This window comes from Balaenoptera musculus, chromosome X (genome assembly GCF_009873245.2).
Source record: "Balaenoptera musculus isolate JJ_BM4_2016_0621 chromosome X, mBalMus1.pri.v3, whole genome shotgun sequence".
Taxonomy (NCBI): Eukaryota; Metazoa; Chordata; class Mammalia; order Artiodactyla; family Balaenopteridae; genus Balaenoptera; species Balaenoptera musculus.
In genome coordinates, this window is record NC_045806.1 from 89941340 (window position 1) to 89967570 (window position 26231).

Here is a 26231-nt window from a genome sequence, read left to right on the forward strand (position 1 = left end):
CATGTGCATGCTGTTTGCAGTCACACAGATAGGCACAGTACTGACTGTATTATTTGAAGGCCAAAGATTACATTATGTATATTTATATTCTGCTACTCTATATATTCTCTTAAAAGAACTGGTTACCGTAGGCACCAGTTACTGGCACCTTGTTTTCAGAATTTTATATCTTTTCTCATGAGTTGTATTTACTTTTCTCCACTTTCCTTAAATATTTTATTCTTTCTACTTATAGTGTTCCTACCCACATATAGTGATGAAATAGAGAATAAATGTAGTACCCCTATTCTTTTATGATGATCATTTTTGAAAATGAGCAAATATAATTTTATTTCTTTTAAAACTAAGCTTATAAATATCAAGAGCAGTTTTTTGTGTGTGGAGTTTTCTTTGAGTCTTTCATTCTCTTTTATTATGAATCAGGAGCCAACAGAGAAGAAATAACCAAACATTGGGAATGGTTAGAACAAAATATCATGAAGACCTTGTCTGTGTTTGACTCTAATGAAGATATTACTAATTTTGTACAAGGAAAGATAAGAGTAAGTGGCATGGATATATTTTGTAGATGGAATACTAAAGTCTTTGACCCTCTTATTTGAGGATCGAAGCTGCATGGCAGGTCATTGTTTTACTGCCACCTTTCAGAATTGGCAGAATCACATATATGAATATCAGAATCAGAACTAAAGACATTGTAAAGTTAGCGGTTAGTCTTTGGTGCCCTTGTGAGTGCCATTAGGGATATTTTCATTTCAGAATCTCTTGAGTTTGCAGCTTGAATGAACCCTTCACTCAATCAAAATAATATTTAGCACTTCTATTTGTGGTAGCTCCTTGTGAGGCATTAGAAAAAGCCTAATTACAAAATTAAACAAAATCTGCTCACCTCTGTCCTAAGAGATGTGTGTGCACATGCATGTGTGTGTGTGTGTGTGTGTGTGTACAGTTTTATTCAATGAATTGTTTAAATATGTGAGAGATATTTTTGTTGGTAGGTAATTACTAATTTTCAGAAAATATTTTGTCTCCTTTAGGGATTAATTGCTGAAGAGGGAAAACATTCTTTTGCAAAAGAAGATGACCCTGAGAAATTTCGAGAAGCCCTTTTGAAATTTGAAAAATGTTTTGGTTTACCAGAGCAGGAAAAGTTAGTGACCTATTACTCGTGCAGTTATTGGAAAGGACGGGTTCCTTGTCAGGGTTGGCTATATCTTAGCACCAACTTTCTGAGCTTCTATTCTTTTTTGTTGGGATCAGAAAGTAAGTGGTTTCTGTTGCTTACTGTGACTTTGAACTTGCAGACTGACCTATCAACTCTGTGGTGGTGTTAGGTTGCATATAAAGTAATAGGATAGATATTAAGGGTAATTAAACTGTGCATTAAAAAGTTTACTTCATCTAGGGAAAGAATACTTTTAAGACTGGTTGTTTAACATAAGAACCATTAGAATTGTGTATAGAATGCCTTGCATATTGTGGGAGACAAATGAATATTAAATGATGATGGTGATCTAGCATGTGACTCCTTTCTTTCACTTGTTCTAAACTACCTACTTTCTTTAATCTATGTTTTAATACTTGTTTTAAACATACAATATACATATAGTAATCATAGTACCTAATGGCTCACAGCTACAAAGAAGAATCAAACAGTACTGTTCATAGCACATGTATAGCTTTTACACCAATGGTTATATAATTGTGTAAATTGACATATCAAATTTAATATCAGGTTTAAATATCGAATCAGAAAAAATTAAAAATTATTTAAAATTATATCTGTTCCTAGGATCACCAATTATTGTATGTTCATTGTTATGCTTCAAAATTTTAACTAATATCTTGAACTCTAAAATATTTTAGTTGTTCATAGCATTTTTCAAGTGGTTAACTATTGTTTTGAAAGACCTGATTGATAAATGTGAATCAACATTGAGAAATTTAATCATATCTGCTTATAATTCTTATTTGCAGTAAAACTCATTATCTCCTGGGATGCGGTCTCAAAACTTGAAAAGACTTCAAATGTCATACTGACAGAGAGTATTCATGTGTGTTCCCAAGGAGAGAATCACTACTTTTCAATGTTTTTGCATATTAACCAAACATACCTTCTTATGGAACAGCTGGCAAACTATGCTATAAAAAGAATTTTTGATAAGGAAACATTTGATAATGACCCAATCCTTGATGATCCTCTACAAATTACTAAAAGGTATTCAAAGCTTAATTAATATTTACTTTTAAAGTATTGTTTGACCAAAGAATGGTAGCATTGAATAGCATTAAAAGTTAACTGTTCTTTAAAAAATTTAATTGTTCTATGTTATATGATAGTTTTTCTTTGAAGTAATCATAGATGTGTGGGTTTTTTTAGTTTATTCATGTGCATTTCACAAATAGTATCCTCTCCATTCCATTATGGTTTATCACAGGATATTGAATATAGTTCCCTGTGCTATACAGTAGGACCTTGTTGTTTATCCATCCTATATATAATAGTTTGCATCTGCTAATCCCAAACTCCCAATAGTTCCCTCTCCCACCATCCCCCACCCCCCTCACCGACAGTTTCACTTTTTATTAAAAGGGTAAGTTAGTAGAGTCAATGGAACATGCGCTTCAGAATGAGAGTAGAGCAACCCTGGGACAAGTCATAATCTCTCAGGACCTCAGTTTTCTCAGCGGTCATTTGTACCTCAGAGAGCACTTGTGAGGAATGAGCAATATAACGTTTGAAAGCACTTTGTAAAATATAAAGCACTAGATAAATGTTAATCATTATTAATGCCTGCATCAGAAGTATCTGTCTGGTAGCTGTTTGCCACTATATTTGGTTTGCTGAAACTGACCAGAGCCATTTCATCCTGCTCAACACTCAGAACAGTTGACTGAAGTGAGCTGAGCATGCCAAAGGGGAGGGAGGGCGGAGAGGATCCAGAAATAGCTAGTGAGAACCACTTCTGGCAAGAAGGATGAGGGTATAGACTGTATGGGAAAGTGTAAATGAGACAAACCTAAGCTGCAGTCCTATGGATAGACCAGAACAAGTGACTTGGCTGGTTGTGTGATTGCTACATAGCCCTAACTTGGGTACAGTTGTTCCTCTTGCCTATTCTTAAACCATTCCTAAAAGCTATATACATAAGGGTTCCTTTGTGAGCCTTCCTGCTTTTCTGGAAATAGATCAGCGAGGTGAATTTTTTTACACCTTATTACCAAAATTAGGTCCCAGTGTACATGATTTATAAATAGAACTCTATAAGGATTAAAAATACAGTTTATGTTATGTTATAGTGAGGCATTTGTTCTTGTAGGTTGTTTTGATTGGCCACCATAAACAAACATTTTTAGCCATTTTATTTCCCTTAAAATATTCTAAAAGGCCATCTATCAATGAGTTATTCATTACCAAGTCTGTATTTAAATGAGGTATAGGAAATTCATTTTCGTCTATGTGCAGTTTTAAAAGAGCCTATTGAAAATTGTATATATCTAAATCCTTTTTTCTAGTAAGTTAAAAAGAACAATAGCTTATTTGGACTTAGTTTCCAAATGACTTTTTTATAAACTGGAGTATCTTTATTGCTTTGGCTTATTGTTTTTACAAATATGTACTACAATAGCTAAATTCAGTGTATATCCTTCCAGGCCTTTTAATGCATGAATTAAAAATATTTGCCAAAAGCATGGAGGGGATCTAAACATCACATATTATTTTACAATCTGCTTTTTCTCCCTCTTAAAATAATGTATCATGGACATCTTTTCATTCATGTAAAAAGTCCTTATCCTTTTAAATAATAGTGAAATAGCCCACCAAATTACAATTTAAGTGAGGTAAAAATTAATGTGGTTCTTTGTTCATATTTATCAGAATTAGTTTTGAAAGACATTGTGAACTGCCACATATTCAAATAGTATATGCTGGAAGGATAAATTTAGTTTTAACTTTGTTGGCTTTGAGTTCGAACTTGCATAATTTACTCACTACCCCAGATGGCATTGCTGCTTAGCACAAGTGTTTAGTGCCTCTAGAAAAATTGTACTATTTTAAGCAATTGTTTTTTATTTATATACTTATGTATCAGTTAACAAGTCATCTGTGTTTATTGACACCCATTCTGTGCCCAATATTGTGCAAGCAGTGTTGTTTTATCTTGCCTCTACTTTTGAATTTTTTAAACATTCATTTACATTTTTGCTTCACTTAATTTTAATATTATTTTTATGTACTAGTCTTCCCATCTAAATTTTGATGCCATAAATTTTCATTATTTTATTTTGTTTGAACTGGGTAGCTCTTTTGATTTTCTGATAACCAGATGTAAAAATTATTGTCTGCCAAGATTGATTTTAGCCATATTCACATATTATGAATATATAATAATATAGTAATCTTCCAGAAAATCACCCTTTAATAGATGGTTTGAAGACCTACATCATCTCTAACTGTTGTGCATTGTAATCTACTACTAATAATACAAAATTGGAAAAGAGAACAAACAAAATAAATTGGTTAGGAATCAGTGTTTCTTCCATTTCATAATTTGTTGAAGAACATAGCATGTAGTGCTTAATCATTCTGCTTTACAGTGCATTTAGATTAATCAGTATGGACATGTGTATACTTTAGAAGTCATCATTTGAGCCCCCCCTTTTTTTCTTTCCTATAGAGGTCTGGAAAATCGAGCCCACAGTGAGCAGTTTAATGCTTTTTTTAGGCTGCCCAAAGAAGAGACTTTGAAAGAAGTACATGAATGTTTCTTATGGGTACCATTCAGCCACTTCAACGCTCATGGAAAAATGTGCATCTCAGAAAACTATATCTGCTTTGCTAGCCAGGATGGCAATCTATGTAGTGTAATCATTCCATTACGAGAGGTAAAACAAATTTAGTTCAAAAATGTTACCATTCACAGAGTAAAATACCCTTTAATTCTGTAAATTATTAAAAACTCAATATGCAACATCCTTTTAGTAGTTTTAAATAATCATTTTTAAGTCCAGTTATATTCTTCAGGATAAGATTACCATTCCTGAGGATAAGAGTACTAGGATAAGAGCCTTATAGCTCTTACTGAAAATGAAAAAAGAAAAAAATTAAAAATTAATAAACAAGATAAGGGTTTGGGATGACTCAACATGGAGCATGATCACTCAGATGTTTATGACATGGATACCAAAATTTATGCTATCATATTTGATACCCATGGTGAGAAAGAATAGAATTGATAGCTTTTGTGTAAGTCAGAAATCAATTGTCCGTATTGCGGCACTGAATTTTTACATTTGTATTGTCATTTTTAAAGGTTATATGTTAGTTAAACCTTTTCCTTTAGAAGTGAAATATCTTGCACTGAGGTTGCTTGTATTAGTGGTACAACTAGTACCCAAAGTCTATTTCTTACTAAGTCGTACCACAGACCAAAACTTGTAGCCACAAAAAAATAAGCTAAACACATTTTGCCTGACCTTGTCAGTAACAAGGGAAAATGCGATTCATTTATGTTTTCATCCCCCAGGTCTTAGCTATAGATAAGACAAATGATTCCAGCAAATCTGTCATCATTAGCATCAAAGGAAAAACAGCTTTTCGCTTCAGTGAAGTTAAAGAATTTGAGCAATTGGTGGCAAAACTCAGGCTCAAGTGCGGGGCAGCTTCAACTCAGTATCACGATATTAGCACAGAGGTAAGTATCTAGCAATCAAGTCATTTTGATAAAAAGGTTTGTGTTTTGTGTGGTCCGTACTTTCAAAAGGAATTCATAGTACCTTTCCTATTTATACTTAGGTTGAGTTTTTTTAAAAGATGAATACCAAAGAAATTATATTCTCTAAGGCACATCATAAAGCAGAAGTGAGAATTAAGGACTTTATCTTCTTTTAGGAATTCAGAGTTTTAAAAAAATTATTATCATTTGATCTTTCTTGACTATATTTGCTGTTTATCATATATACACACCTTGTACTTTCACATAACATGGCTTTTAACAACTCAAACTATATTTGAGAATTCAATAAGGCATTGAAAAAGGACTTTCCTCTTATTGCTGCAGAGAGACAATCTATCTTTTTATTTAACATCAAGTAGGTCAGCCTTATTTGCATAATCTAGGCCAAAGCAAAATAGTGACATATCTATTTACTAGTAAAATATTAGAGAAGGCAAATATTCTTGGCAAAGGGTGATTAAAAGCCTGATTTTGATGTCTGTCTTTTATGGAAATGTAGATAGTTTCAGTTCAAATTAATTTTCTTTTTCAATGCCAAGGAATCTCATGTTTTAATAGATTGATAAAACATCACATTATAACTACTTATATTTTAATTAAAAATGCAAAGAAAAAAATCAACATTGGCTTTACTGGCTATATTATTTTACTTGGATTGGATTATAGAGGCTTTTACTTCTTTCTCCAGAGCAGAGACTGAAAATATTATGCTAAGTCAATTAGAATGCAGGATTGACAAGACTAACTCTTCCTTTGATAATAGAAAAGCACAATGAAAACATAATTAAAAAAATATGTGTATCTCAGTTCCAGACACAGAACTTTCGTGTTGGCCATTAAGAGTTTTCTTGCCCCAATTTGCTAATCTTTCATTCTCTTCAAATATATACCCAGGATATACCATAGTTTGATGTGAGGACATAAGTAAAATCTGATCAGTCTTGCTCCCGTATTCTTGCTTATCTCACTTTTGTTTTTCTGTCCTAGTCCATTTCAGATTCAGTCTGTATGTTGGATGTAATGCTCTGCTTATCTTTCCTTCTCCTTTAATTTATCTGTGTCTCTTAAACCTGAATAACTGGAATTTTTTCCCCTGAAGACTCTCAGGCCCCTCTAATAGTTGGATATGCTCAGCAGTTAAGAAAGGATTTTGTTTCAAAATGTTTACTGTCTTTGCAGGTGTATGTCAAAGTTCTAAGCTTTCTAGTTTCTCTTACCCATTTTTAAAGGTTTTAATAAAGATACGTACAAAATACCAGCTGGTATACTGGGTGCTTGGAAATGTATTTTTAAAAAATTGTCATAACATTCTATTTTCACTGAAGATTTTTATCTTAGCAATGAGGAAGAATATTAACTTGTTTTAGTATTATCTGTATATGTCTAGCTTTATTTATAGTACATTTTTTAAAATAGTAAAGAGAGAGCTTGTTAAACAGGAGCTGGTTCCATTTGATTTCTAAATGACAGAAATTGTAGTTACATTATTTTATAGCTATACCTAGCATACTAAAACAAAAAGAAAAAAATTATACTCTGTAATTTTACCAAATCTGGTAAAATTTACACAAACAACAAGACTTTTTATTCTAAATCTCAAAGAAGTTTAAATCAACAAATCTAAATATGAATACAGGAAGGACTAGGAAATTTTTCCTGTGAGTACATCAAAATGTGATACAAAGAACAAATGCTCCCAGAAACAATTGGGATTGTACGTATGTACCAGTTCTGTCTAAATTTTTAAATGTCAATTAAAATTCTCCACATTTTGTTAAGTTATGTTAAAATCTGGGTACATACACAGGTTTTGAAAAATTCTAATCAAATGCTTAGAAAACACATTAATTTTTATTTTTTTTATTAACACATATACTCAAGAAATATTACCAGATATGGTAATTTTTCAAAACTATACTAAATGAAAGAAAAGTGGGCCCTTTTAGCTTAATTTTAAGCAAAGTGGCCTAAGAGGGAAAATACTGCTAAAGATCCTTTACTTGATGCTTTGAGACTACATTATAAGTGGATCATAGGAACTATAGAATGTCAAGAAGTGGTAGAAATTGAGCTATGTATGCATTGAAGTGTTTAGAAGGGCAGATGTCTTCTACAGATTATCAAAGTATATGTAAACATACTTGTTTCATTAGTTCTCATAACCAGCCCTATCTTTCTAAGTTTTTTAAATTAGAAGTAATGGCTTCCTTATCCTACACAATAATGCAGATAAGAATAATAATTTAATGCACACAACTGGTGTTTGTTTGCCTTAATAAGAATAAAGTAATATGTTTTCTGTAACTATAATATAAATTAGGCTGTGTGGAGTAGATTTATTTCAACGTTAGGAAATCAGAAATTTTATTAAAAATAAAATTAGCGCTAATTTAAAATTATGTGCTATGAACAGGAGCCTATTTTAAGATAAGCTTCTGATATCTAAGAGAAGTATTTCTTTGTATTTTTGCTCTAATTTTTTATTTTACAGGTCAACTCTGGCCCCCAACCATCATTATTATGTTGAGTTTGTGAGATATTCTAATTTAAATCTAATAGTTTGTAGAAAAATTACACATAAAGAAATATTAATCTTTTTTTTTTAGACATATGGATTTATCATTTATTTATTTATTTATTTTTTTGGCTGTGTTGGGTCTTCGCTTCTGTGCGAGGGCTTCCTCTAGTTGCAGCAAGCGGGGGCCACTCCTCATCGCGGTGCATGGGCCTCTCACCATCGTGGCCTCTCTTGTTGCGGAGCACAGGCTCCAGACGCGCAGGCTCAGTAGTTGTGGCTCACGGGCCTAGTTGCTCCGCGGCATGTGGGATCTTCCCAGACCAGGGCTCGAACCCGTGTCCCCTGCATTAGCAGGCAGATTCTCAACCACTGCGCCACCAGGGAAGCCCAAAAGTTAAGTAATTTAAGCTTAGTTTCCTGAATACTTTATTATGCTCTTCAAACAATTCAAATATTAAATTGATTTAAGCCAGCATCTTTGAAGGTGAATATGTTAGTGTGATTTTTATGAATACTTAAAAGGTAATCATGGATAGAAGCAGCACACTTGTCATCCCTTTTATATATTGATGTTTGGGGTTTCATAACTTAAGGGTTAATTTTTCTTTTCCTTCTTGGCTACTTTTCCTGTAGTTTAGATATACTACTAATAGATAAACTGGTTCCTCAGTCATATGGCCTAAATTAAGAGAATGTACTTTGCTTGAGACCCAGACTCCAACCATGAATTTTTAAACTGGTTTTGCAAAAACATAATCCCTCATTAGAACAGCAAAATGTAACATTAATAGTAAAGTAGACTTGTGAAAACAAGCTTTTTAAAAAAGAAAAGTGTTGTAATACGGGACATATACTCACTAATAGTTTTTTCCTTTGTAATATTCTTCTGTCCTACCCTTATATTCAGACATTGATTTGAATACTCCTTTTAAACTTTCCCTGAATCCTCTTAACTTTCAACCCTTCTAGGTCTTGTTGGCTTCTTGGGTTTCAAGGTGAAATACTACTGGACTGCTTTACCCTAAACTTCTACTTTTCCTCCACCTTAGTCATGGACATTCTTTTCATCTTTCTTAAGCTACTAAAGTTAAAGGGATGATGTTAAGTGAGCCTTTTTTCCGTACCTCTAGTGGTAACTTCAGACTTCTGGTATAGTTACAATCCACAGAAGCTGGGTAACTGATATGTATTCAAAGTAAAGCTTTGGAGATCATAAAATTAATGTGGAAATGCAAGGGACCCAGAATAGCTAACACAGTATTCAAGAGGAAGAACAAAGTTGGAGGACTCACAATTCTCAATTTTGAAACTTACTACACAGCTGTAGTAAACAAGACAGCATGTTCCTGGTGTAAGGTTAGACATATAGATCAGTGTAATAGAATTGAGAGTCTTGAAATAAAGTCTTACATTTATGGTCAATTGATTTTTTAAAATTAATTAATTTTATTTTTGGCTGTGTTGGGTCTTCGTTGCTGCGCGCGGGCTTTCTCTACTTGTGGCGAGTGGGGGCTACTCTTCGTTGTGGTGCGGGGGCTTCTCACCACGGTGGCTTCTCTTGTTGCGCAGCACGGGCTCTAGGTGTGTGGGCTTCAGTAATTGTGGCACATGAGCTCAGTAGTTGTGGCTCGCAGGCTCCAGAGCACAGGCTCAGTAGTTGTGGCACACAGGCTTAGTTGCTCCGCGGCATTTGGGATCTTCCGAGACTAGGGATTGAACCTGTGTCCCCTGCATTGGCAGGCGGATTCTTAACCACTGCACCACCAGGGAAGTCCCTGGTCAATTGATTTTTTCAACAGAGTGCCAAATAAATGCAAAGAGGGAAATATAGTCTATTCAACAAATGGTGTGGGGACAATGGATATCCACATACATACACAAAAAAACAAAGTTGAACCTTTTTTTACACCATACACAAAAATTAACTCTAAATGGATCAAAGACCTAAATGTAAGAGCTAAAACTATAAAACTCTTAGAGAAAACGTAAGACTAAATCTTCATGACTTTGAATTAGGCAATTTTTTTCTTAGCTGTGACATAAAAACACGACAAAAGAAAAAATATGCAAATTGGCTACATCAAAATTAAAAATGTTTGTTGTACAAATGATACCATCAAGAAAGTGAAGAGACAGTATGCAGAATGAGAGAAAATATTTGCAAATTATATATCTGTTAAGGGACATCTATCCAGAATATATAAAAAACTCTTACAACTCAAAAATAAAAGGCAAAAAATCTAATTTTTTTTAAACAGCCAAAGGATTTGAATATACAATTCTCTAAAGAAGATAAAGAAATGGCCATTAAGCACATGAAGATCTTCGAAGTAAATAGTCATTAGGGAACTGCAAATCAAAGCCACAATTAGAGACCCTTTCACACCCACTAGGGTGGCTCTAATAATAAAGACAGACAATAACAAATGTTGAGGAGGATGTGAAGAAATTGAAATCCTTCATACATTGTTGATTGATTCTTTGTTTTAATAATTTCTCTTTGTTGATATTCTCTATTTGATGGGACATAGTTGTCATACTTTCCTTTTTTAAATCTTTTTAATTAATAGACTTTATTTCTTAGAGCAGTTTTAGGTTTACAGAAAAATTGAACAGAAAGTACAGGGTTCCTATATACACCCACCCGCCCTCTACTATGCCCAGTTTTCCCTATTATTAACATCTTGCATTGGTATGGTACATTTGTTATAATTGATGAACCAGTATTGATACATTATTAACTAAAGTGCATAGTTTACATTAGGATCCACTCTTGGTGGTGTACAATTCTATGGCTTTTGCCAAATACATAATATATCTACCATTATAGTATCATACAGAATAATTTCCCCACCCTAAATATCCCTTGTGCTCTACCTGTTTATCCCTCTCCCCAACCCTTGGTAACCACTGATCATTTTACTGTTTCTATACTCTTGCCTTTTCCAAAATGTTATATAGTTGGAATCATACCATATGTATCCTTTTCAGACCGACTCCTTAGCAATATGCATTTAAGGTTCCTCCATATCTTTTTGTGGTTTGATCCCTCATTTATTTTTTTTTGAATTTTTAAAAATTCAACAAATATTTGTTAAACTTCGACTATGTGTGTAAGGAACTGCCAGGTTCTTTTTTTTCCCCCAGATTTATTGAGATAATTGACATATAACATTGTGTAAGTTTAAGATGTACGATGTGATGATTTGATACACATATATTAAAATGATTACCACAGTAAGGTTAGTTAACATATCTCCCACCTCATGTAATTACAATTTTGTTGTTGTTGTTGTTGTAGTGAGAACATTTAAATTCTACTCTCATAGCAACTTTCAAATATACAATATTGTTAACTGTAGTCACCATGCTGTACATTAGATCCCTAGAATTTATTTTCATATAAACTGGAAGTTTGTACACATTGACCAACATCTCATTTCCCCTACTCCTAGCCCCTGGAAACCACCGTTCTACTCTGCTTCTATAAAGCTGGCTATTTTATATTCCACATATAACTGAGATCATACAGTATTTGTCTTTCTCTGTCTGATTTATTTCACTTAGTGTAGTGCCCTCAATGTCCATCCATGTTGCTGCACCTTGCAGAACTTCCTTTTTATGGCTAAATAATAATCTTTTGTGTGTATATATATATACATACACACACACACACACACACACACATATATGCACACACCAAATTTTCTTTATCCATTCATCTGGAAACAGTTAGATTTGTCTTAGATTTTGTGAACAATGCTGCAATGAACAAAAGGGTGCAGATATCTCTTCAAGATAGTGACTTCATTTCCTTTGAATGTATACCCGGAAATGGGATTACCAAATCATGTGGTAGTTCTAATTTTAATCTTTTGAGGACCTCCATACATGTTTTCCATAGCGCTGTACCAATTTACATCATCACCGACAGTGCGCTTTGGCTCCCTATTTTCCACATTCTTGCCAACACTTAATAGATAATAGCTATTGATAAGATAGCTATTGATAAGACTATTGATAATAGTCTTTTGATAATAGCCATTCTAACAGGTGTGTAATTATACCTCATTGTGGTTTTGATTTGCATTTCCTGATGATTAGTGATGTTCAGAACCTTTTCATGTATTTGTTGGCCATTTGTATATCTTTGTAAAAAATATCTATTCAGGTCCCTTGTCCATTTCTTAATCAGGATTTTTGTTCTGTTTTGTTTTGTTTTTTGCTGTTGAGTTGTGTAATTCCCTTATATGTTGTAGATGTTAATCCCTTATCTGATTTATGGTTTGCAAATACTTCCTTCTGTTTTATATGTTGCCTTTTCATTTTGTTGATTATTTCTTTCTCTTTGCAGAAGCTTTTTAACCTTATGTAGTCCCACTTATTGACATTTGCTTATGCTTTTGGTGTCCTATCTTAAAAATTGTTGCTAAGACCACCGTGAAGGAACTTTTTCCCCTATATTTTCCTCTAGGAATTTTATAGTTTTGGGTTTTATGATTAAGTCCTTAATTCATTTTGAGTTAATTTTTGTGCATGGTGTAAAATAACGGTCCACTTTCATTCTTTTGCATGTGGATATTCAGTTTTCCCAACACCATTTATTGAAGAGACTGTTCTTTCCACATTGAGTAGTCTTGGTTCCCTTTTCACATATTAGTTGACTATATATATGTGGATTTATTTTGGGCTCTCACCTCTGTTCTGTTAGCCTGTGTGTCTATTTTTATGCCAGAACCATGCTGTTTTGATTACTGTAGCTTTGTAATATAGTTTGAAATCAGGAAATGTGATGCCTTCAACTTTGTTCTTTTTCAGGATTTCATTGTCTATTCAGGGTCTCTTGTGGTTACATGTGAATTTCAGGATTTCTTTCTATTTCTATGAAAAGTGCCATTTGAATTTTGATAGGGATTGCCTTGAGTCTGTGGATGGCTTTGGGTAGCATGGACTTTTTTTTTTTTAACATCTTTATTGGAGTATAATTGCTTTACAATGTTGTGTTAGCTTCTGCTGTATAACAAAGTGAATCAGCTATATGCATACGTATATCCCCATATCACCTCCCTCTTGCGTCTCCCTCCCACCTACCTTATCCCACCCCTCTAGGTGGTCGCAAAGAACCGAGCTGATCTCCCTGTGCTATGCAGCTGCTTCCCACTAGCTATTTAAAACTTGGTAGTGTATATATATCAGTGCTACTCTCTTACTTCGTCCCAGCTTACCCTTCCCCCTACCGTGTCCTCAAGTCCATTTTCTACGTCTGTGTCTTTATTCCTGTCCTGCCCCTAGGTTCTTCAGAACTTTTTTGTTTTTTTTAGATCCCATATATATGTGATAATATACGGTATTTGTTTTTCTCTTTCTGATTTACTTCACTCTGTATGACAGACTCTAGATCTATCCACCTCACTACAAATAGCTCAATTTCGTTTCCGTTTATGGCTGAGTAATATTCCCTTGTATATATGTGCCACATCTTCTTTATCCATTCATCTGTCGATGGACACTTAGGTTGCTTCCATGTCCTGGCTATTGTAAATAGAGCTGCAGTGAACATTGTGGTACATGACTCTTTTTGAATTATGGTTTTCTCAGGGTATATGCCCAGTAGTGGGATTGCTGGCTCGTATGGTACTTCTATTTTAGTCTTTTAAGGAACTTTCATACTGTTCTCCATAGTGGCTGTACCAATTTACATTCCCACCAACAGTGTAAGAGGTTTCCTTTTTCTCCACACCCTCTCCAGCATTTATTGTTTGTAGATTTTTTGATGATGGCCATTCTGACTGGTGTGAGGTGATACCGCATTGTAGTTTTGATTTGCATTTCTCTAATGATTAGTGATGTTGAGCATCTTTTCATGTGTTTGCTGGCAATCTGCATATCTTCTTCGGAGAAATGTCTATTTAGGTCTTCTGCCCATTTTTGGATTGGGTTGTTTGTTTTTTTGATATTGACCTACATGAGCTGCTTGTATATTCTGGAGATTAATCCTTTGTCACTTGTTTTGTTTGCAAATAGTTTCTCCAATTCTGAGGGTTGTCTTTTCATCTTGTTTATGGTTTCCTTTGCTGTGCAAAATCTTTTAAGTTTCATTAGGTCCCATTTGTTTATTTTTGTTTTTATTTCCATTTCTCTAGGAGGTGGGTCAAAAACGATCTTGCTGTGATTTATGTCACAGAGTGTTCTGCCTATGTTTTCCTCTAAGAGTTTTATAGTGTCTGGCCTTACATTTAGGTCCTTAATCCATTTTGAGTTTATGTTTGTATATGGTGTTAGGAAGTGTTCTACTTTCATTCTTTTACATGTAGCTGTCCGGTTTTCCCAGCACCACTTATTGAAGAGGCTGTCTTTTCTCCATTGTATATCCTTGCCTCCTTTATCAAAGATAAGGTGACCATATGTGCATGGGTTTATCTCTGGGCTTTCTATCCTGTTCCCTTGATCTATATTTCTGTTTTTGTGCCAGTACCATACTGTCTTGGTTACTGTAGCTTTGTAGTATAGTCTGAAGTCTGGGAGCCTGATTCCTCCAGCTCCGTTTTACTTTCTCAAGATTGCTTTGGCTATTCGGGATCTTTTGTGTTTCCATACAAATTGTGAAATTTTTCGTTCTAGTTCTGTGAAAGATGCCATTGGTAGTTTGATAGGGATTGCATTGAATCTATAGATTGCTTTGGGTAGTATAGTCATTTTCACAATCTTGATTCTTCCAGTCCAAGAACATAGTATATCTCTCCATCTGTCTGTATCATCTTTAATTTCTTTCATCAGTGTCTTGTAGTTTTCTGCATACAGGTCTTTTGTCTCCTTAGGTAGGTTTATTCCTAGGTATTTTATTCTTTTTGTTGCAGTGGTAAATGGGAGTGTTTCCTTAATTTCTCTTTCAGATTTTTCATCATTAGTGTATAGGAATGCAACAGATTTCTGTGCATTAATTTTATATCCTGCTACTCTACCAAATTCATTGATTAGCTCTAGTAGTTTTCTGGTGGCATCTTTAGGATTCTCTATGTATAGTATCATGTCATCTGCAAACAGTGACAGTTTTACTTCTTCTTTTCCAATTTGTATTCCTTTTATTTCTTTTTCTCCTCTGATTGCTGTGGCTAAAACTTCCAAAACTATGTTGAATAATAGTGGTGAGAGTGGGCACCCTTGTCTTGTTTCTGATTTTAGAGGAAATGGTTTCAGTTTTTCACCATTGAGAACGATGTTGGCTGTGGGTTTGTCATATATGGCCTTTATTATGTTGAGGTAGATTCCCTCTATGCCTACTTTCTCAAGCGTTTTTTATCATAAATGGGTGTTGAATTTTGTCAAAAGCTTTTTCTGCATCTATTGAGATTATCATGTGTTTTTTGTCCTTCAATTTGTTAATATGATCTGTCACATTGATTTGCATATACTGAAGAATCCTTGCATTCCTGGGATAAACCCCACTTGATCATGATGTATGATCCTTTTAATGTGCTGTTGGATTCTGTTTGCTAGCATTTTGTTGAGCATTTTTGCATCTATGTTCATCAGAGATATTGGCCTGTAGTTTTCCTTTTTTGTGACATCTTTGTCTGGTTTTGGTATCAGGGTGATGGTGGCCTCATAGAGTGAATTTGGGAGTGTTCCTCCCTCTGCTGTATTCTGGAAGAGTTGGAGAAGGATAGGTGTTAGCTCTTCTGTAAATGTTTGATAGAATTCATCTGTGAATCCATCTGGTCCTGGGATTTTGATTGTTGGAAGATTTTTTTTAATCAGTCATCAATTTTATATACATCAGTGTATGCATGTCAATCCCAATCGCCCAATTTGTTGGAAGATTTTTAATCACAGTTTCAATTTTAGTGCTTGTGATTGGTCTGTTTATATTTTCTATTTCTTCCTGGTTCAGTCTCGGAAGGTTGTGCTTTTCTAAGAATTTGTCCATTTCTTCCAGGTTGTCCATTTTATTGGCATAGAGTTGCTTATAGTAATCTCTCATGGTCCTTTGTATTTCTGCAGGGTCAGTTGTTACTTCTCCTTTTTCATTTCTAATTCTGTTGATTTGAGTCTTCTCCCTTTATTTCTTGATGAGTCTGGCTAATGGTTTATCAATTTTGTTTATCTTCTCAAAGAACCAGCTTTTAGTTTTATTGATGTTTGCTATTGTTTCTTTCATTTCTTTTTCATTTATTTCTGATCTGATCTTTATGATTTCTTTCCTTCTGCTAACTTTGGGTTTTTTAAATTCTTCTTTCTCTAAATGCTTTAGGTGTAAGGTAAGGTTGTTTATTAGAGATGTTTCTTCTTTCTTGAGGTAAGACTGCATTGCTATAAACTTCCCTCTTAGAACTGCTTTTGCTGCATCCCATAGGTTTTGGGTTGTTGTGTTTTCATTGTCATTTTTTTCTAGGTATTTTTTGATTTCCTCTTTGATTTCTTCAGTGATCTCTTGGTTATTTAGTAGTGTATTGTTTAGCCTCCATGCGTTTGTATTTTTTACAGTTTTTTTCCTGTAATTGATATCTAGTCTCATAGCGTTGTGGTTGGAAAATATACTTGATCCGATTTCAATTTTCTTAAAATTACCAAGGCTTGATTTGTGACCCAAGATATGATGTATCCTAGAGAATGTTCCATGAACACTTGAGAAGAAAGTGTATTCTGTTCTTTTTGGATGGAATGTCCTATAAATACCAATTAAGTCCATCTTGTTTAATGTATCATTTAAAGCTTGTGTTTCCTTATTTATTTTCATTTTGGATGATCTGTCCATTGGTGAAAGTGGGGCATTGAAGTCCCCTACTGTTACTGTGTTACTGTCAATGTCCCCTTTTATGGCTGTTAGCATTTGCCTTATGTATTGAGGTTCTCTATATTGGGTGCATAAATATTTACAATTGTTCTATCTTCTTCTTGGATTGATCCCTTGATCATTATGTGGTGTCCTTCTGTGTCTCTTGTAATAGTCTTTATTTTAAAGTCTATTTTGTCTGATATGAGAATTGCTACTCCAGCTTTCTTTTGATTTCCATTTGCATGGAATATCTTTTTCCATCCCCTCACTTTCAGTCTGTATGTGTCCCTAGGTCTGAAGTGGGTCTCTTGTAGACAGCATATGTGTGGGTCTTGTTTTTGTATCCATTCAGCCAGTCTGTGTCTTTTGGTTGGAGCATTTAATCCATTTACATTTAAGGTAATTATCGCTTTGTTTGTTCCTGTTACCATTTTCTTAATTGTTTTGGTTTTGTTATTGTAGGTCTTTTCTTTCTCTTGTGTTTCCTGCCTAGAGAAGTTCCTTTAGCGTTTGTTGTAGAGCTGGTTTGGTGGTTGTGAATTCTCTTAGGTTTTGCTTATCTGTAAAGGTTTTAATTTCTCCATCAAATCTGAATGAGAGTAATCTTGGTGGTAGGTTTTTCCCTTTCATCACTTTATTTATTTATTTTATCTCCCTTGCTCTATACAGTGTAATTTATTTAACTGAATCCATGACGTTTCCAAACATTTCTTATTTTATCGCATTGCAGATTTTTGTCATTTCTTTTTCTTTTTTTTTAATTTTTGAATTTTATTTTATTTTTTATACAGCAGGTCCTTCTTAGTCATCACTTTTATACATATCAGTGTATACATGTCAATCCGAATCTCCCAATTCATCACACCACCACCACCACCACCACCCCCTGCCGCTTTCCCCCCTTGGTGTCCATACGTTATTTCTCTACATCTGTGCCTCAACTTCTGCCTTGCAAACCGGTTCATCTGTACCATTTTTCTAGGTTCCACATACATGCGTTAATATACGATATTTGTTTTTCTCTTTCTCGCTTACTTCACTCTGTATAACAGTCTCTAGATCCATCCACGTCTCTACAAATGACCCAATTTCGTTCCTTTTTATGGCTGAGTAATATTCCATTGTATATATGTACTACATCTTTATCCATTCATCTGTCGATGGTCATTTAGGTTGCTTTCATGACCTGGCTATTGTAAATCATGCTGCAGTGAACATTGGGTTGCATGTGTCTTTTTGAATTATGGTTTGCTCAGGGTATATGCCCAGTAGTGGGATTGCTGTGTCATATGGTAATTCTATTTTTAGTTTTTTAGGGAACCTCCGTACTGTTCTCCATAGTGGCTGTATCAATTTACATTCCCACCAACAGTGCAAGAGGGTTCCCGTTTCTCCACACCCTCTCCAGCATTTGTTGTTTGTAGATTTTCTGATGATGCCCATTCTAACTGGTGTGAGGTGATACCTCATTGTAGATTTGATTTGCAGTTCTCTAATAATTAGTGATGTTGAGCAGCTTTTCATGTGCTTCTTGGCCATCTGTATGTCTTCTTTGGAAAAATGTCTAGTTAGGTCTTCTGCCCATTTTTGGATTGGGTTGTTTTTCTTAATATTGAGCTGCATGAGCTGTTTATATATTTTGGAGATTAATCCTTTGTCCATTGATTCGTTTGCAAATATTTTCTCCCATTCTAACGGTTGTCTTTTCTTCTTGTTTATGGTTTCCTTTGCTGTGCAAAAGCTTTTCAGTTTCATTAGGTCCCATTTGTTTATTTTTGGTTTTTTTTCCATTACTCTAGGAGGTGGATCAAAAAAGATCTTGCTGTGATTTATGTCAAACAGTGTTCTTCCTATGTTTTCCTCTAAGAGTTTTATAGTGTCCGGTCTTACATTTAGGTCTTTAATCCATTTTGAGTTTATTTTTGTGTTTGGTGTTATGGAGTTCTAATTTCATTCTTTTACATGTAGCTGTCCAGTTTTCCCAGCACCACTTATTGAAGAGACTGTCTTTTCTCCATTGTATATCCTTGCCTCCTTTTTCATAGATTAGTTGATCATGGGTGCGTGGGTTTATCTCTGGGCTTTCTATCTTGTTCCATTATGTTCCATTCCATCTATGTTTCTGTTTTTGTGCCAGTACCATATTGTCTTGATGACTGTTGCTTTGTAGTATAGTCTGAAGTCAGGGAGTCTGATTCCTCCAGCTCCGTTTTTTTCCCTCAAGACTGCTTTGGCTATTCGGGGTCTTTTGTGTCTCCATACAAATTTTAAGACTTTTTGTTCTAGTTCCGTAAAAAATGCCATTAGTAATTTGATAGGGATTGCATTGAATGTGTAGATTGCTTTGGGTAGTATAGTCATTTTCATAATCTTGATTCTTCCAATCCAAGAACATGGTATATGTCTATCTGTTAGTATCATCTTTAATTTCTTTCATCAGTGTCTTATTGTTTTCTGCGTACAAGTCTTTTGTCTCCCTTGGTAGGATTATTCCTAGGTAGTTTATTCTTTTTGTTGCAATGGTAATGGGAGTGTTTCCTTAATTTCTCTTTCAGATTTTTCATCATTAGTGTATAGGAATGCAAGAGATTTCTGTGCATTAATTTTGTATCCTGCAACTTTACCAAATTCATTGATTAGCCCTAGTAGTTTTCTGGTGGCATCTTTAGGATTCTCTATGTATAGTATCACGTCATCTGCAAACAGTGACAGTTTTACTTCTTTTCCGATTTGGATTCCTTTTATTTATTTTTCTTCTCTGATTGCTGTGGCTAAAACTTCCAAAACTATGTTGAATAATAGTGGTGAGAGTGGGCAGCCTTGTCTTTTTCCTGATCTTAGTGGAAATGGTTTCACTTTTTCACCATTGAGAATGATGTTGGCTGTGGGTTTGTCATATATGGCCTTTATTATGTTGAGGTATGTTCCCTCTGTGCCTACTTTCTGGAGGGTTTTTATCATAAATGGGTGTTGAATTTTGTCGAAAGCTTTTTCTGCATCTATTGAGATTATCATATGGTTTTTATCCTTCCATTTGTTAATATGATGTATCACATTGATTGATTTGCATATATTGAAGAATCCTTGCATTCCTGGGATAAACCCCACTTGATCATGGTGTATGATCCTTTTAATGTGCTGTTGGATTCTGTTTACTAGTATTTTGTTGAGGATTTTTGCATCTATATTCATCAGTGATATTGGTCTGTAATTTTCTTTTTTTGTAGTATCTTTGTCTGGTTTTGGTATCAGGGTGATGGTGGCCTCATAAAATGAGTTTGGGAGTGTTCCTTCCTCTGCAGTTTTTTGGAAGAGTTTGAGAAGGATGGGTGTTAGCTCTTTTCTAATTGTTTGATAGAATTCACCTGTGAAGCCACCTGGTCCTGGACTTTTGTTTGTTGGAAGATTTTTAATCACAGTTTCAATTTCATCACTTGTGTTTGGCCTGTTCATATTTTCTATTTCTTCCTGGTTCAGTCTTGGAAGGTTATACCTTTCTAAGAATTTGTCCATTTCTTCCCAGTTGTCCATTTTATTGGCATACAGTTGCTTGTAGTAGTCTCTCAGGATGCTTTGTATTTCTGCAGTGTGTGTTGTAACTTCTCCTTTTTCATTTCTAATTTTATTGATTTGAGTCCTCTCCCCCTTTTTCTTGATGAGTCTGGCTAATGGTTTATGAATTTTGTTTATCTTCTCAAAGAACCAGCTTTTAGTTTTATTGATCTTTGCTATAGTTTTCTTTTTTTCTATTTCATTTATTTCTGCTGTGATCTTTATGATTTCTTTCCTTCTGGTAACTTTGGGTTTTGTTTGTTCTTCTTTCTCTAGTTCCTTTAGGTGTAAGGTTAGATTGTTTATTTGAGATTTTTCTTGTTTCTTGAGGTAGGCTTGTATAGCTATAAACTTCCCTCTTAGAACTGCTTTTGCTGCATCCCATAGGTTTTGGAGCATTGTGTTTTCTCTGTCATTTCTTTCTAGGTATTTTTTGATTTCCTCTTTGATTTCTTCAGTGATCTCTTGGTTATTTAGTAACGTATTGTTTAACCTCCATATGTTTGTGTGTTTCACGTTTTTTTCCCTGTAATTCACCACTTCTAATCTCATAACGTTGTGGTCAGAAAAGATGCTTGATATGATTTCAGTTTTCTTAAATTTACTGTGGCTTGATTTGTGGCCGAAGATGTGATCTATCCTGGAGAATGTTCCGTACGCACTTGAGAAGAAAGTGTAATCTGCTGTTTCTGGATGGAATGTCCTATGAATATCAATTACTTCTGTCTGGTCTATTGTGTCATTTAAAGCTTCTGTTTCCTTATTTATTTTCATTTTGGATAATCTGTCCATTGGTGTAAGTGAGTTGTTAAAGTTCCCCACTATTAATGTGTTACTGTCAATTTCCTCTTTTAGAGCTGTTAGCAGTTGCCTTATGTATTGAGGTGCTCCTATGTTGGGTGCATATATATTTAAAATTGTTATATCTTCTTCTTGGATTGATCCCTTGATCATTATGTAGTGTCCTTCCTTGTCTCTTGTAACATTCTTTATTTTAAAGTCTATTTTATCTGATATGAGTATTGCTACTCCAGCTTTCTTCTGATTTCCATTTGCATGGAATATCTTTTTCCATCCCCTCACTTTCAGTGTGTATGTGTCCCTAGGTCTGAAGTGGGTCTCTTGTAGACAGCATATATATGGGTCTTATTTTTGTATCAATTCAGCAAGCCTGTGTCTTTTGGTTGGAGCAGTTAATCCATTCACGTTTAAGGTAATTATCAATATGTATGATCCTATGACCATTTTCTTAATTGTTTTGGTTTGTTTTTGTAGGTCCTTTTCTTGTCTTGTGTTTCCCACTTAGAGAAGTTCCTTTAGCATTTGTTGTAGAGCTGGTTTGGTGGTGCTGAATTCTCTTAGCTTTTGCTTGTCTGTAAAGCTTTTGATTTCTCCATCAAATCTAAATGAGATCCTTGCCGGCTAGAGTAATCTTGGTTGTAGGTTCTTCCCTTTCATCACTTTAATTATATCATGCCACTCCCTTCTGGCTTGTAGAGTTTTTGCTGAGAAATCAGCTGTTAACCTTATGGGAGTTCCCCTGTATGTTATTTGTCGTTTTTCCCTTGCTGCCTTCAATAATTTTTATTTGTCTTTAATTTTTGCCAGTTTGATTACTGTGTGTCTCGGCGTGTTTCTCCTTGGGTTTATCCTGTGTGGGGCTCTCTGGGCTTCCTGGACTTGGGTGGCTATTTCCTTTCCCATGTTAGGGAAGTTTTAGACTATAATATCTTCAAATATTTTCTCTGGTCCTTCTCTGGTTAAACATTTCTTGCATCTTCTCGATCTTTGCCTCCATTCTTTTTCCGAGGTCCTGGATCATCTTTACTATCATTATTCTGAATTCTTTTTCTGGAAGGTTGCCTACCTCCACTTCATTTAGTTGTTTTTCTGGGGTTTTATCTTGTTCCTTCATCTGGTACATAGCCCTCTGCCTTTTCATCTTGTCTAGCTTTCTGTGAATGTGGTTTTTGTTCCACAGGCTGCAGGATTGTAGTTCTTCATGCTTCTGCTGTCTGCCCTCTGGTGGATGAGGCTATCTAAGAGGTTTGTGCAAGTTTCCTGATGGGAGGGACTGGTGGTGGGTAGAGCTGGGTGTTGCTCTGGTTGGCAGAGCTTAGCAAAACTTTAATCTTCTTGTCTGCTGATGGGTGGGACTGGGTTCCCTCCCTGTTGGTTGTTTGGCCTGAGGCAACCTAACACTGGAGCCTACCTGGGCTCTTTGGTGGGGCTAACGGCAGACTCTGGGAGGACTCACGCCAAGGAGTACTTTCCAGAACTTCTGCCGCCAGTGTCCTTGTCCCCATGGTGAGCCACAGCCACCGCCCGCCTCTGCAGGAGACCCTCCAACAGTAGCAGGTAGGTCTGGTTCAGTCTCCCCTGGGGTCACTGCTCCTTCCCCTGGGTCCTGATGCGCACACTACTTTGTTTGTGCCCTCCAAGAGTGGAATCTCTGTTTCCCCCAGTCCTGTAGAAGTCCTGCAGTCAAATCCCACTAGCCTTCAAAGTCTGATTCTCTAGGAATTCCTCCTCCCGTTGCCGGACCCCCAGGTTGGGAACCTGACGTAAGGCTCAGAACCTTCGCTCCAGTGGGTGGACTTCTGTGGTATAAGTGTTCTCTAGTCTGTGAGTCACCCTCCCAGCAAGTATGGGATTTGATTTTACTGAGATTGCGCCCCTCCTATCGTCTCATTGTGGCTTCTCCTTTGTCTTTGGATGTGGGGTATCTTTTTTGGTGAGTTTCAGTGTCTTCCTGTCAATGATTGTGCAGCAGCTTGTTGTGATTCTGGTGTTCTCACAAGAGGGAGTGAGAGCATGTCCTTCTACTCCGCTCTCTTGGTTCCTGTCCCTTTCATCACTTTAAATATGTCCTGCCACTCCTTTCTGGCTTGCAGAGTTTCTGCTGAAAAATGAGCTCTTAACCTTATGGGGATTCCCTTGTATGTTATTTGTTGCTTTTCCCTTGCTGCTTTCAGTATTTTTTTTTGTATCTAATTTTTTTTTAATAGAATGAGCTCGTGGATTATTACATAGGCATATGGGAGTCCATGGATATATATTTTTTAATTTTTATTTATTTAATTTATTTATTTATGGCTGTGTTGGGTCTTCGTTTCTGTGAAGGGCTTTCTCTAGTTGCGGAACGTGGGGGCCACTCTTCATCGTGGTGGGCGGGCCTCTCACTATCGCAGCCTCTCTTGTTGCAGAGCACAGGCTCCAGATGCGCAGGCTCAGTAATTGTGGCTCACGGGCCTAGTTGCTCTGCGGCATGTGGGATCTTCCCAGACCAGGGCTCGAACCCGTGTCCCCTGCATTGGCAGGCAGATTCTCAACCACTGCGCCACCAGGGAAGCCCTGTATCTAATTTTTGATAGTTTGATTAATATGTGTTTTGGCACGTTTCTCTTTGGTTTATCCTGTATGGTACTCTCTGTGCTTCTTGGACTTGATTGACTATTTCCTTTCCCATGTTAGGTTACTTTTCGATTATAATCTCTTCAGATATTTTCTCAGACCCTTTCTTTTTCTCTTCTTCTTCTGGGACCCCTATAATTCGAATGTTGGTGCGTTTAATGTTGTCCCAGATGTCTCTGAGACTGTCCTCAATTCTTTTTATTCTTTTTTCTTTATTCTGCTCCCTGGCAGTTATTTCCACCATTTTATCTTCCAGCTCACTTATCCGTTCTTCTGCCTCAGTTATTCTGTTATTGATTCCTTCTAGAGTATTTTCAATTTCAGTAATTGTATTGTTCATCACTGTTTGTTTGCTCTTTAGTTCTTCTAGATCCTTGTTAAATGTTTCTTGTATTTTCTCCATTCTGTTTCTGAGATTTTGGATCATCTTTACTGTCATTACTCTGAATTCTTTTTCAGGTAGGTTGCCTATTTCATCTTCATTTATTTGGTCTTATAGGTTTTTACCTTGCTCCTTTATCTGTAACAAATTTTTTTTGTCATTTCTTTTTTTTTTTTTTTTTTGATGGGTGATGTTGTATTCTTGTCTTACTGGTTGTTTGGCCTGAGACGTCCAGCACTGGAGTTTGCAGGCAGTTAGACAGAGCTGGGTCTTGGTGCTGAGATGAGGACCTCTGGGAGGCCTCACTCCGATTGATATTCCCTGGGGTGTGAGGTTCTCTGTTAATCCAGCGGTTTGGACTCAGAGCTCCCACCACAGGAACTCAGCCCTGACCTCTGGCCTGGGAACCAAGATCCCACAACCTGGTCTCTGGGGGTTCCTCCTGTCCCCTTAGGTGTCTGTAGTCCCTCACCAGTGCCTGGTAGGTGCCCTAGTTGTGAGGTGCCGCAAATTCCACGTCCTCCTAGTACGCCATCTTGACTCCACCCTTCAGCATAGACATTTTAACAATATTAATTCTTTTTTTTAATAAATTTATTTATTTACCTATTTTTTGGCTGTGTTGGGTCTTCGTCACTGCATGTGGGCTTTCTCTAGTTGCAGCGAGTGGGGGCTACTCTTCATTGTGGTGCGCAGACTTCTCATTGTGGTGGCCTCTCTTGTTTCAGAGCAGAGGCTCTAGGCGCGTGGGCTGCAGTAGTTGTGGCACGCGGGCTCAGTAGTTTGTGGCTCACGGGCTCTAGAGTGCAGGCTTAGTAGTTGTGGCACATGGACCTAGTTGCTCTGTGGCAGTGGGATCTTCCTGGACCAGGGCTCGAACCCGTGTCCCATGCATTGGCAGGCATATTCTTAACCACTGTGCCACCAGGGAAGTCCCACAATATTAATTCTTTTGATCCATGAACACAAGTTATCTTTCCATTCATTTGTGTCTTCATCAGTTTTCTTTCATCAGTGTTTTATCAGTTTTGGTGTATAGATTTTCACTTTCTGTGTTAATTTATTCATAAGTATTTTATTGTTTTTGATGTTAATGTAAATGAGATTGTTTTCTTTATTTTTTTTTTCAGATAGTTCATTTTTAGTGTATAGAAACACAACTGATTTTGTATCCTGAAAGTTTACTGAGTTTGTTGATTAGTTCTAACAGTTTTTTGGTAGAGTCTTAAGGATTTTCTCTATACAAGATCGTGTCCTCAGCAAACAGACAGTTTTACTTTCTTTCTGAGTTAGATGCCTTTTGTTTGTTTTTCTTGTTTAGTTTCTCTGGCTAGGATTTTTGGTACTTTGTTGAAAAGTAGTGGTGAGAGTGGGCACCCTTATCTTGTTCCTGATCTTAGAGAGAAAGCTTTCAACCTTTCACCATGGAGTATGATGTTAGCTTTGGGCTTGTCGTATATGGCCTTTATTATATTGAGGTATGTTTCTTCTATACCCACTTTATTGAGAGTTTTTATTATGAAAGGATGTTGAATATTTGTCAAATAATTTTTCTGCATCTATTGAAATGATCATATGATTTTTACCTTTCATTCTATTAATGTGGTGTATCACATTTTGTTGATTTGTATATTTTGAACCATCCTTGCCTCCCAGGGATAAATCCCAGTTGATCATGGTGTATGATCCTTTTAATGTGCTGTTGAATTCAGTTTGCTAGTATTTTGTTAAGAATTTTTGCATCTGTATGCATCAGGGATTTTGGCCTGTGGTTTTCTTTTCTTGTAGTGTTCCCATCTGGATTTGGTTTCAGGGGACTGCTGGCCTTGTAAAATGAGTTTGGGTGTGTTC

General features: G+C 35.8%; 1 protein-coding gene across 4 annotated transcripts in view; it reads left to right on the top strand.

The window, feature by feature from the left end:
* TBC1D8B (TBC1 domain family member 8B) overlaps positions 1–26231 on the top strand; it is an 80548-nt gene that overhangs the window by 15576 nt on the left and 38741 nt on the right. For all 4 annotated transcript variants that reach the window (XM_036840140.1, XM_036840138.1, XM_036840137.1 and 1 more), the window contains exons 3-7: positions 424–542; positions 1038–1263; positions 1978–2218; positions 4680–4887; positions 5529–5696. In XM_036840140.1, the coding sequence (XP_036696035.1) occupies positions 424–542; positions 1038–1263; positions 1978–2218; positions 4680–4887; positions 5529–5696 (962 nt within the window). The remainder of the gene's footprint in view (positions 1–423; positions 543–1037; positions 1264–1977; positions 2219–4679; positions 4888–5528; positions 5697–26231) is intronic.